Below are 13,852 nucleotides of genomic sequence, written 5' to 3' on the forward strand. Positions count from 1 at the left end.
GACCAACTCAAGAACCATATATGAGAAAAATTATTCATCAAAATATTAGAGATCTCACGTGCTCCTGTTGAAAAACCACAGAAAATATGTTTTCCAAAAAGTACAATTTATCCTTATTATAGTTCAAATTACAGCAAATGACTCCAGCCTCGTATTTAAGAAAATGTAAAACAGATGTCTGTTTCTGAATCGCAGACATTAAACGAGAGCCTTACGTGGGCAGAAATCATAAAAGCTCTCCTGCATGCAGTCTGAACGCTGCTGAGAATCAGAGTATATCTAAGACAGGAATCAATGTGTGAAATGAAGTGGCTTTGTCCAATACGTATCCATAAGCACCGTGAGTCTAAACCGTGGTCACACTTAGTGTAACTTACAATACTTAGCTGCACATGGACTGACTGCATATTCTGTTATTGTGCTTGTGCCATGGGAGGTTTGATTGCATTCATTATCACAACAGGACTGCTTCACTGAGTTTCCATAATTGACAGAACATGTGGTGGACTTTGTTGTGTCTTTCATGTGAGAATAATGTGAAAGGCAAAAAGAAAAGTGCACAGTGTCAAAGAGAGGATGAAATATAAGAGCTTAAAAGCAATAGGGACATATAAAGCACTGTAGGGCTTCTTTTGCGTTAGGTAGGAGGCCTGTCATTTATTTCCCATGTCAGAGCTCCGGCGTTCACCTCAATTAACATAAATGTTATGCTGTCCAACTTCAGAGCTGACTGAAGTAAAACTTTTATAAATCTATATTTATAGAGTTAATTCTACTAACTCATTTTAAACGTAACACACACTGTATTGTTTTACATATGTTAAATTGTTATTCATTATGGAGTATGTAGAACATTTCTCAATGATGTTACATTGACATTTAGAAGATATGACATTTATTTACCCTCATACGGTTGTAAACCTGTTTATGACTCTTTCTTCTGCTGAACACAAAAGGAGATATTTTGAGAAATGCTTCAGTGGTATCATGTTCATACAATGGAAATTAATGACTTTTGTTGTTTGGTTATCAACATTCTTCAAAATTTCTTCTATTGTGTTCTAAATAAGAAAGAAAGTCATACAGGTTTGGATGAAACAAGAGGATCAATAAATGATGACATCGCTATTTGTTTTGGTGAACTATCCCTTTAAGAGCTTGAAAGCTTCAGTCCACATTAAAGTAACAGATATCCTACAATTTTAATTCTGTCATATTTTACTCACCCTCAAGTTGTTCCAAATCTGTATCAACTTCTTTGTTCTCATGAACACAGAGAAAGATATTTGGAAGAATGCTTGTAACCAAACAGTTATTGGTCACATTGACTACCACTGACTCGTTTCTTTCCAACATTCTTCCAATATCTTCATTTGTGTCCAACAGAAAGCATTTTTTCCTAATATGATAGCCAACTGTTTGGTTACAAGCGTTCTTTCAAATATATATTTCTCTGTGTTCATCATAAAAAATAAATGAATACAGATCTGGAACTTGTCTCTTTAATATTTTCCATACGCATTTGCACTGACACATTGGAAGCGCAATGTCGTAACAATCTGACATGCTTTTCTCACTGTCAGAGGCTTTTTTTATTCATGCAATTGCACATTTCTCCCCCGCTCAACCCAAAACTGCAAAAGAACATTGAACTTCCAATCCACGGTTGTGATTGAAACCTAAACGCATGTTGCCTCCATGTGACATCGTGGTATGAAACACCTTGTGCTTCGCAGCGGCCCTGTGGTACTTTCTACGAAATAATCCCGTCAAACGTCACTATTCCTAGCTCAGAAGGTAGCGTGAAAACGTGTGATGATAGTCAAATCCCAGAATCCCCGCGTGCATCCACCCTGCATGATAATCTTTAGCATGACATAGTCAGCCAAAGGCGAATTCTAGGAGAACTAAGCAAACAGAAATTCTCTCCCTCAATGTGCCTGAGCCCAAGGCATCTATCAGCGTTCAGAATGTTTTACAACACTTTGACACCTCAAACCAAAAACGTTAGCAAGAGAACATCAAATATGTTTGCGAGGAGGAACAGAACAGAAGGAACTGTCAGACTGAAACAGAAAGCGCCAATGTGGCATGAAGGAATGGGACATTACAAGCGTTGCAAATTAAACTATCTGTTATTAAACACAAGGTATAACATTCCTTCCTCTGGCAACGCTCTGTTGGTTAACTAATTATCATGGCACATTCATTTTCTGTGCCCTCAAGCGTTTGTTGAATTACCCAAGGTGCACGGCGCACATGTTTGGCCCTTTATAAAGCAGGTTTATTCCTACACGCAGATCTTTCGTGTGAATAATTCCTCAGGAACCGTGGCGTTGCAAACCCGAGGGCAGCTGGGATTGCTTCATTTACATTCCACAGATTGCATCAGGAAATCTGAGAGATTTTCGACTTCTTTCTCGCCGGTTAATTGGGGACAGTGTGCGCAGAAACAGATATGCGCTGACACGCAAGCACAATGGCGGCATGGCACACGAGTCCCTCATTATGGCGCATTAATGACTGCAACACATGCTTGACCATGGCCGTGATTTTCTATCAATCAGCAAACGCCGGCATTTTCCTCCCTGTGACAGTAACGGCACACCCTCGCATTTTAGGGTTGCGGCAAACATTCCTTTCCATCCATCTGAGGACGCGTGTTTACAAAGCTTTGGTTTCTGAACGACTCTCAACCCAGCGAGGGAAGCCGCAGCGTGACGTTGATTAGAAGGCTTGTCAGAAATAAGCTGGAGAGCCGCGTTTCTGCACCAACCTGTATTCATTTAGTTCTGCCAAGTTACGCGGCGCTATATCTCCGCAGGAAAATCCAGCATGACATGAGAGTGAGTTTTGCCCTTTTAAACGGAGGGTTAATCTTTCTTTCTTTCCCACAGCAACCTCAATCTCGCTCTGGCCAGCACGCCTCATGTGATCGTGGGCCGCCGCAGTAAATTAAATTAAATAAACCCATTAGTTACAGCAGTTCTGCCTTCTCACCTCTGCCCAGATGCGCTTTCATGGTTTGTTGGCCTTTTAAAGTAACTAGAGGACCGAGTGTTGGAGCTGCGAGTGGAAAGTGACCTTGAACCGACAAAACCTAGGCTTATCTTAATTATTCTTTTATCGGGATAATTCATTAAACATTCAAACGTGATCACATATTTTTAACACAGCAACCATCCTGAGATTCAAGTTGAAACATACACAAAAATGAGTTTCTCTTGTATTGATATAGATGGACAACTAAGAACAAAAAAACAAGACATGTGGTTATCTGTAACTGAGTGTTGATCACCATTACAGCGACACACAGACACAGAGAGATGCATGTATGCAGGGGAGCGTCTTATTTGATTAGGACTTCCTCTTTAATTCAATCCGTTACTGTAAATCATGAAAACGTGTTTTAAGCTTTTGAGATAAAAAGAAAGAGACTAAAGCCTGAGCAGAATTTAAATGAAGATCAGTGGAAGACGTTTACAGACGAATGTAAAATACTCTGAGAATTATGTTGAAAACATTTTAGGCTAGTGGATCGTAATTTACAGTACAATGTTTGTTCATGGATTCTCTTAAAGGTGCTGTGTGGAATTTTATGGAGGATCTAATGACAGCAATGCAATATCACATGCATAACTATGTGTTCAGAGGTGTATATAGACCTTACATAAAAAACGTTATGTTTTTGTATCTCAGAATGAGCTATTTCTATCTACATACGCCGCATCAAGCGAAAGCACCAAACCCTTAAGCAAGAGATGTTGATTTAAATTAAAGTCCTTATAAAGGCCAAATTAGCTTAAAGGCACCTTAACCTTTCAATATAAGTGATTGTTCATCATTTTAAAAATGTTTCTTCAATATACACCACAACACTAACAGTCTATTATACTAGTCCATCATAAAACAATCATATCAACACCCCCCCCCAAATCTCAAATGCCAATTCCAAATTACCAAAACAAAACAATCACCTTCTGATACACCAATTAGCAATTAGCATAATCCTTAAAAGCATATTTTTTTCATTTCATCAGCTTAGTCCTGGTCTCAAAGGATGTCTGGCACATGTGGCAGCCGCTGTATAAAGCCATTGTGAGCTGTTGCGAGATGGCAGCCAGGTCTCATGCGCTGTTTGATTAATGGTGTGTGCATATAACCGATGGCAGGCAACACGAAACCTCAACAGACTACGCTACAGGAAAAGTTCCAACAAAAAGAAAAAGCCTTCAAAGTCACAGAGGAAGTGTGTTTGTTTAAACAATACGATCACCAGAACTTCAGCCGTTTTGTCACAGTCGGGATAGCGATTCTGATATTCCATCCCTCCGTTGTTTAGCGCTGTGCTAAATTGAATCTGTCTGATTACCTCATGGTGATTCTAGGCAGGAAAGAGATCATGAATAAGTAAACAGGAACTTCAAAGGCAATGGAACAATCATAGCAAATGAGATCCTGGAAGCCAATGAATGTGTTTGTCTTTGTTTGTGACAGTGACTCAGGGGTGTTAACAGGGGAATTAGCTCACACCTACGGAGTATAAACACATCTCAAGGCCATAATTGAATTAAACCTGTCAGTGTCTTCTATCTGGGCCTGCGTGTTGCACGAACGGCTGGTGCGAGATCATGTCACCGATCATTCGCTCCCCTTCTGGTTTATTTGTACACATCTGCTGGTTGTTAAAGCAGTGGGAGAACCATTGTCTCCGATTCATCATTCCACCGTCCAACAGTTAACTCCACAATCCTCTATCTGTCACAGCCATATGGCGCGTTACGATTTCTGTGTAGCGTGTCAGAAGTCACGGGTAGATGCGGGTGAAGCCATGTGTCACTTTCTAGCGACAAGTCAAATATTTTTATCCGCAAACATCTTCTGAGAATCTGAAAAAAGGTTATGGTAAGGTAACAACACGTCGGAGGGGCAACTGTGAAACATGTTTGTAGCACGTTTGCCCTCGTCGCATCACCCGGACGTGTCAAAGTTCTCACGTGAACTGCAGGGGCTTGTTTTTTTGTCTTGAGACTGTATCACTCACGGTAAGTGGGCTACTGCAGAAAACGCAGGGAGAAAATTGGAACTTTGACAAGTATGATTGACACGCCTATTTTTCACAGAAAGTCGCGATCAGAGACATTTTAAGATGGCTGTAAACTTGTGTACCTGCTGACTGTAAACGGCAATTCGGTAGAAAGTAAATAATCCCTGGATGAATTATTTTAGGCTCAAAATGATTTATTTTCAAACTTTATTTCTGGTACAGAATAAATAATAGAACACTTGATGCGAAAGGCCATTGCACGTTGAGTCCGCACTTAAAATCAAATATACGACCTCACGTTGTGTTTCGAAGACATTTACACTCCGTCCCGATATTTTCAACCGTCATAAAATAATTCGGACTGTGTTCGATTTTCTGTGTTTTGAGCATCCTTAGCAAGCATTTTGTGAGGCGTTTTGACAATTTAGAGACACAAGCGGCAAATACGAAAAATTTCGGACTGTATGTGCAAAGACCTTAAGACTGTCATTTTCAAACATTGTGGGGCCAAAAAAAAGAAAATGTAACAAATCACTGGTTGCTTTGCAAAGAGGAGGTCTGATCCAAGGATCTCCAACGACAGGCACAAAACCGGGCAGAAGCTGTGCATTAACGGCAGATTGTGTACTCATGCCAATTTTTAGTGCCTGCAAATTAAATTGACAAATTGGATTCATAGCGTAAGCGAATTAAACTGGAAATTGGATGACGATCATCACTTTATAAACTTGGTTGCAGGATTCAGCCCAGCAGGCAGAGAGGGCAGCTGTCAGTGAGAGAAATGAGAAAGAAAAGACCAAGTCTAGAACACGCTTGGATTTTCCTTTCTCAGCCATCAATGATGAAATGGTGTGATTTGCCGTATAACTCTGGTGCCACAAAAAGCAATGGGCTGGAGGACCCCAGAAGGCCGACCCCTGAGTAAATTCTGCAATATGAGCTCACTTTTCACCTTGATTCTTTAGGCAACACAGAACCTTTCCCATAGTCGGAGGCACTGTGCGAACGCTCACGCCTTAATGCTCTTTGACTTTAAATCCCAGATGTAATTGAACTGTCAAGATTGCTGTCTGGGATTGTTTCCAGAGGGGCAGACAATATGCGCATGTGTATGCTTGCACGAAAAAGCAGAATACAGATTTCAGAAGATGTCTACATATCATCAATACGTCAAAACAAAGTAATAGCAAGAGTCTATTTGTGGTTTTCTACCGTAGCGCATCAGTCAGCAGTGCACATGGGCATCATTTATGGTGCCGAGCACTTTTTACATCAGCCGAGATTGTTTCCACTACTTTATCAAATGGCTGACGGCAGGGATGTATGTTATACAGAGGAAACATTTCCAATTGTTAGAGTTTTCATTTCCTCAGTGTGTAGTGAGAGATCTCATTTTTAACGTTTTAATGTAAATGTCAGGAGTGGTGGAAAACGGCAATGTTTGCACACTGTCAGACGCACACTCACTGTTTGTATAGCTGTTACGCAGGTCAGCCATTCGTTCCCATGATATCACAAAATAAAAAACATGCCCACACTCCTGTTATACATGCACTGACACGCAGCTGCAGCTTTCCTTTGTTAAATATAAGCCATATTAGGATGATATTAAACGTTACCACTAGACTTATAATTCATAATATCCAGCTGCTGATCGACCCATTTATCCACTGACTCTGAAATCCTACGCAGATGAATCAAGCTATGGAAAGTCACAATTTGAGCAGTTCATGGCAAATATAGACACTTTTACGCCGTTTCAACTTTTACCTAAATCACATACTCGTGGAAATGAACATATGCCTCGGAATAATATGTGACCCTGGACAACAAAAACAGTCTATGGGTCGAAAATGAGATTTTTACATAATCTGAAAGCTGAATAAATAAGATTTCTTTTGATGTATGAGTTGTTAGAATGGCACATATATATCAGATATCTGGCTGATATACAACCGTTTAAAACTCAGGAATCTGAGAGTGCAAAAAAAATCAGAATATTGAGAAAATTGCCTTTGAAGTTGTTAATCAGGGGCGCTGTGGCAGGTCATCCACCCACAAAAATAAAGTTTTTATATATATAAGGTAGGAAATTCACAAATTATCTTCATGGAACATGATTTTTACTTAATATCTTAATGATTTTGGGCATAACAGAAAATTTGACAATTTTGACCCACACAATGAATTTTTGTCTTTTACTAAAAATATTCATGTGCTACTTGAGATTGGTTTTGTGATCCAGGGTCACATATGCAGCAGTGGCCTAAAGTGATTTCCATCTGTGGAAAACTGACATCTTTGCTTCTTATTCAAATATTTTATTAAAGATGGATTGGAAGTTTGTTTGCATGTTGCATTGGTGTGTTTGAGGTGAAAACTGAAGCTCAGCCTTGAGAAGAATTAAAGGAGACTTGGTAGAAAATGACACATGTGCACAGTATATAACCTCTCTATAAAATACTTCTACAAGAGAGGATCAACAGATATTAATAATGGAGATCTATAGTCAATGTCTGAATAATTTCCTGGAAGATTTTTGTTTGTATGCATTTTTGTGTAATAAAGTATAAGGATATTCCCTGATACTCTGTGGTTTGCCTTTTGCCAAATAATCTTGATCAATAAAGGTTCATGTTGTACCATACACCTTATATTTCAATATGCTTTATAAGGTTATTAAGTACAATTAAGTACATTTTTGGGCATTACAGTACTTTAGATGTTGTCTTTTACCCAAAACAGTAAAACACCTATATTTCTTACCATATTATCTTTGACATCTAATTTCACCACTTTCAAAATAGAGAAACACAGCAGCTATATCCCAGTACAGGCAGCACAGAGTAATGAAGTCGGTGTAGCGGCAGAACGTTTGCACCCAGTCAAAAGATGACAGGCGGGAAGATAAACATGTGAAGTGGCAGGGTAGACGCTACTGTAGTCACCGGCCTCTCCTGTGTTGGTGAATTTAATTAAGTGGAAATAGAGGGAAGAGACAGAGCTGACTGCAGCGGTCCACTCTCTCGACAGGCACAGGGGCATGCTGCTAATTAAAAAGTTTAATTCCAACACTGCAGCGTTGGCATTCGAGTACCCAGAGGTGCGTCCTTGCATGTCTTGGCGGAAGCTTATCAGGAGCAGGCAGATTGGGGCATCCCAGGGAGGTGAGTGGACGTGGACTGTGAGGGGAAACGGCATCCAACTCGAGCTGGGAAGCGGCCCACCTCCCCTCTCACGGTTTCAAGCCAGCAGTCAGGAGGAGAGAGTCTGGGCTGAACTGCAGAGCGCCGTGCTGAGGCAGGGTAAACAAGGGATAAACGCTGGATTTGGGCTCTGTCCTGCTTCGCTCAGCAGTGGATCTGCGTCTGCCACTCTCTCCTCCTGTCAGGGGCTCATGTCTCAGCTTCTGACGGAGAGAATCATCTCTGCATGCTGTTCACACTATTCACAAACCCACAGATGGTTCGCTGTATAATGTACCGGAAGATTCCGGCTATATATGGGAATCGTTAGTTCCTCTGTTTATTTTAACTTTTACTCATACTCATACCTACAGTATATGATGTACTTGGATCACAAATGTGGAATTTTCACATACAGTATAATGAATGGGGACTCTGGGTGTCAAGCCGAAATGACTCTGGTTGTATGGCTTTAGAAAACTTGTTATATAAATGTACGAAGTCTATGGACCATTTTTATGATGCCCATTATATTTTATTATGCTTTTTTGTCATCTTGGAGCTTGACAACCCTGTTCACTTTCAACTTTCATTATATGGAAGAGTGGATAGTATATTAAAAATATCTTTTGCATCCAACAGAAGAAAAGAACATCACACAGAAAAACATGGAAAGGAGAAAATTAACATTTTCACTTGGGTGAACTGTCTATCCAAAATTTTTAATTCTGTCAACATTTACTCATCATAAAGTTATTTCAAACCTGTATTAATTTCTTTGTTCCTCTCTACACAAAGGAAGATACCTGGAAGAATGTAATTAACCAAACAAATCTAATCTCATCTCCCACTTACTTCTATACACTCTTAAAAATAAAGGTGCTTAAATGTTTCTTCACAGTAATGCCATAGAAGAACCATTTTTGGTTCCACAAAAAAACATTGAGTCAAAGGTTCTTTCAAGAACCATCTCTTTCTTACCTTTTTATTGTCTTAAGAACCTTTTTCACCACAAAGAACCTTTTGTGAAAAAGAAAGGTTCTTCAGGTGTTAAAGGTTCTTTATGGAACCAAAAGGTTATTCTCTGGCATAGAAGAACCTTTTGAAACACCTTTTTTAAGAGCGTAGTAAGGAAAATAAATAAAATGTGAGTCAATGGGGCATGTGATCAGTTTGGTAACTGATGTTCTTCCAAAAATCTTCCTTTGTGTTTAGCACAACCAAGACATTTATAAAGGTTTGGAACAATCTGAGGGTGAGTAAATGATGATATTATTTTCACTTTTAGGGGAACTATCCTGTGCCCTGCGATGGGTTGGCACTCCATCCAGGGTGTATCCTGCCTTGATGCCCGATGACTCCTGAGATAGGCACAGGCTCCCCGTGACCCGAGGTAGTTCGGATAAGCGGTAGAAAATGGAATGGAATGGGGAACTATCCCTTTAAGCTCTATTGATATCTACTTTAGCATGCTGTCGATTACCCCCTGAATTTTTTTTTTGCCTCGTCCGCACAGTTCAAACACAAACACATTGATAGTCAAGTGCCTAAAATGGAAGACTATTTGGAAAACGCACAAATACATACATCATACAGAAGATTTAACTAAAAAAATCCTTTCAATTGTCAACTTTTCCACACACAAAAAAAGAAATCGTCTGAATACGTATTCTACTCTTTAGCGAGAAACAAGGGGTCACAGGAAATCAAGAAGTGGAATTAGAGCACTTCATTGTGTAGCCTTGTATAGGGCAAGAGCAATGAGTGGGCTTCAGCACTGTACAGCTTTCATTGAATGTATCAGAATGTATTTTATCTTCAACAAAAAAGATGAGACCTTGGTGTTGGCGATGCTGAATCTTTGCAATCTCTTGAAAGGCCACCTCTTTTACATGCTTATGACTAGACACAAAGATTCAAAAATTCTCCTGAGGTCAAACAGATGAAGGATCTTTAGCTTTGAATACTGCGTCTCTTCTGAATAACACTGAATAGAGCGAATGAATAACATGTCAGACTACATTTTAAAACATGGATTGTCTTTTAGACAAAATTAATTGTTTTCAATCAATATTTCTATTTGAATTGTTGACTTTTAATTATAAATTACAAAAATGAAGAAATATTTCTTGACAGATTTATTTGTTTGTTGATTTAATCACTTATTTATAAAAAACAACATGAATACATTTTTTTGGTTTTCCACACTCTTAAGCTGACCGTAGATTCCCATCAGGGCTATAAGTCTTTATTTGATGCCAAGCTATTATTACTTGACAAAAGGGGCGTATTTGCCGCTCAATGAAAGCAAGGCTTCTTTTAGAAGCAGCATAGAGTTAAAAAGAGTGTCCGGTTCTCCTGACAAGCCTTTTTAACATTGTGTCAGGTCATAAAATGAGGTGTGCCGTCGTATGTCACGACTGAAAAACTCCTTGTGATATCCATTGAATGAAGCCCAATAAACCTTTCCAATGGCTATTTAAAATGCAGATTTCAAATGTAGCCCTGGCTTTTTTGTGCATCTCTGTATAGTCTATTTGTTAACCGCGCTGCCTGGGTTTAAGTGTAATTATTCACCAGCATCTTAAATCATTAATGTGCAAATTCTTTATATTTACTACACTAGCACGTTTAAGCTTTACAGGGGAGTATTAAATGAGCCACTGCAAGTCAGTTTGAAGCATTTGCTGTGATTATAAACTCAAACCCCCGAGACAAACACGAGGGAGTGCATGTTGTATGTGATGTATGTTTTAGGATACTATGACATTTAATGTCAAATAAAGGTGTATTAGAATGCTGGGCTTCTGATATTGTTTCTATTCCTAAGCCACATCAAAACCAAGTTTCAAGCTGTAAGTCACACGGTGAATGCAAAAACAAATTCAAGGCTGTTAAGGGGAATTTCCAGGCTCCGGGACACTAAAACACACAAGCACTCTTAGGTGTTATTTATGTAAGCCCTGCATCCACCTAATGAGCCCCACACAACGACTGTAATGAAACGGCTCACATTAACACCCGGGCAAATGAACGGTTATGAGTTTGGGTGAATTATGGCAGATGTTGCCATGCCCCAAAGCTCTGAGTCACAGTCCAAGGCTTGCGGATCCGACTCGGGCGCCAAACGCGTGGCTCAGCGCAGCTTAATGCTTCTTCAGTCTCTGCCCCTCGGACGCACTCTACACGAGCGTCTCCCGACCATAGGCAGCTGTTTGGCTGAATTATTATAAGCCTAGGTAAAATTGCACTCCAAAGAAAAATTGCTTGGCTGTAATAACCTAAGCATCTGCACAGATCGCAAATAACACAATGAAATGGGGACTAGGAAGCATCTCTAGGTTTCCTCTAGCTGACGCAGGCAGCAGTTCAGGATGGGAATGTGGGGGCACACACACCTGAGTAAGCGCCTCATGATTTAAGCACACCTGGGAGCCTGGAGCCCATGCATGCTGAAAGTGCTCAACGGTGCATTCAGTGCACCTGGCCCTACTGAGCAGTAATTGTGAGAATGTAGCCGGCATGAAATAAAACAGATATGGATCCTGTTATTACAATATGTCACAATCGCTGCAGCTCCGTCTCATCTTAATCATCACATACTGTATGTATAAGTCTACTGACTAATTGACTAAAAAGGGTTTTCTAGGAAAACAAAAGAAGAAGACTATCAAGGCTATACTAAGAATACTAATTCTTGAAAGCATTATGTAGTGGATTACAAGCCAAACCAGATTTTTGACATGCCAAATTTATGACCACTAAGTATATTTGATCATGCAGTCCACACAGATAAGAGGATTGTTTGGAACATATGCCCCTCTATGATTTATGATGTCGATTTCATTTTTTGTTGTCATTATTAGTATAACATTTACTTCTTTAACTTTCATTGGTGAAGCTGTTTATGAAAACACCAAACTTCACCAAATTTACCATCATTTGGATGTTCAATATTTTCCTTAATCTAAAAAGGCTATTATATTTTTAGGCATATAAATCCCTTTATTTGTACTCAAACAATATATTGTCTTTCAATTAATATAGCAAATACAATAGTGAACACATGCGATGTGAGTATTTATGCAACCTTTAAAAGCAGTTTTCAACGCAAACAAAAACGAAAAGAAACTCAAAAGCCTATAGTATACAAAAGACAAATAAAACAGGAATGCGCGCACCTGTACCAATCCAGACCCTTCTCGTAGTTCCTATCAAAAAAGTGAGGCTCGTTCCCAACGGCTCGAACGTCGGGATGTACCCTCAAAGCTTCGAGCAGAGCCCTTGTACCCCCTTTCTTCACTCCGATTATAATGGCTTGGGGCAATTTTTTCACTCCGTAATCCGAGGTGCAGTTCAGCGCTCTCCTGAGGTCGCTGTCCGTGGTGCTGAACTCCGGATGCTCGCGTTCACCGGCGGCGGCGGCGGCAGTAGCGGCGCCCGAAACGCTGCTCGCCGTGCCCGCCTGATGTCGAACCCATCCCGCCGTCCTCTCCTCGAACCCCACGTTATTTACAACGCCAGAAACGGCGATAGTTTGCTCCGTGACCGTCCTTTCGATTAATTCCTCGTCCAAGTAGACCTGGGGAGAGGTCGAGTAAAGTTTTTCCCTCAGCGTTACAAAAGTTGTCTCGTCGGTCACCAGCCTCCCCTGGTAGACGTAGTTCTCCTGGAACTGGAAGGAGTTGTAACAGCTCATCAAGCTATAAAACAAATAGGTGACAGAAAGGGAGAGGGTGAACATGAATAAGATCTTCCGGGGCACTTTAGAAGTAAAAACCGAAGTGCTGGACCAAAATGCCATCTCTGATAGCGGCGATCCCCTCAGAGAAGTGGCCAGACATGTTTCCACCCCAAGTCTCGCATGGACACTCAACAACAATAATCTGTCACCATCAGCGCTGCGAACATCTGAAACTGCGAGGAGCCAGCAAGCTCCACGCTAGCTTCACTTGAGGAAAAGAGATCGTTTAAATTCCAGAAGAACGCCACGGGTATTGATATCTTATTGCGACGCTGACAGCCTTTGTCACAATTTTTCGGATTGAATTTGCAGATTAGAAAGACTGCGGCCGGGCGTCCTTCCAAACGAGCAGCCCGGTGTGATGCGGGCTGAGGGTGATGCTGCTGATGGACCAAGTCTTGGCATCTTAGAAGAAATCGGGAAAAGAAATAGCAAAGTCCGTGAAGTGACGCGCAAGGCACGTCCTCAGCCAAAACGAGATTTTGGAGTGCAGTTTTTGACACCGCCGTCTTTCACACCGCTGATTTGAAGTGGCAATTGGCGCAAACGATGGATCTTAATCCAGACGAGGAGGTGACGTTCAGTCACGGAGACATCCTCCCACTGCCGATCCACTAACTTTGAGCGCTGGAGAGTGAGCAGCCGCGGCATTAATATTCATTGACTGCTCTCAGTGGCTGAGAGTGCGGCTAGCAGTCGTAACGCCGCGTGTTGATTGGTAGACGTGATGCGCGCATCAGCCGTGGGCTCATCAAAAAAGAGTAAGATCACACTGGTACACCCACTGGTTTTTACAACTCGTGCAATCCGTTTTTTTACGGCGGGAGAGAATCATGTCATTTTATGCAGATATATCAGTGTAAAAAAAATGATAGC

At 40.7% G+C, this 13,852-nt stretch overlaps 1 protein-coding gene across 1 annotated transcript in view; it reads right to left on the reverse strand.

Annotated features, from left to right (window-relative positions):
- Window positions 1–13,615, reverse strand: part of hs3st4 (heparan sulfate (glucosamine) 3-O-sulfotransferase 4) — an 83,687-nt gene extending 70,072 nt beyond the window's left edge. The window contains exon 1 of the mRNA XM_056753215.1: window positions 12,414–13,615. Coding sequence (XP_056609193.1) covers window positions 12,414–13,036 — 623 coding nt within the window. The 5' untranslated portion in view covers window positions 13,037–13,615. The remainder of the gene's footprint in view (window positions 1–12,413) is intronic.
- Between the last annotated feature and the right edge of the window lie 237 nt (window positions 13,616–13,852).

Source organism: Triplophysa dalaica, chromosome 7 (assembly GCF_015846415.1).
Source record: "Triplophysa dalaica isolate WHDGS20190420 chromosome 7, ASM1584641v1, whole genome shotgun sequence".
NCBI classification, from domain to species: domain Eukaryota; kingdom Metazoa; phylum Chordata; class Actinopteri; order Cypriniformes; family Nemacheilidae; genus Triplophysa; species Triplophysa dalaica.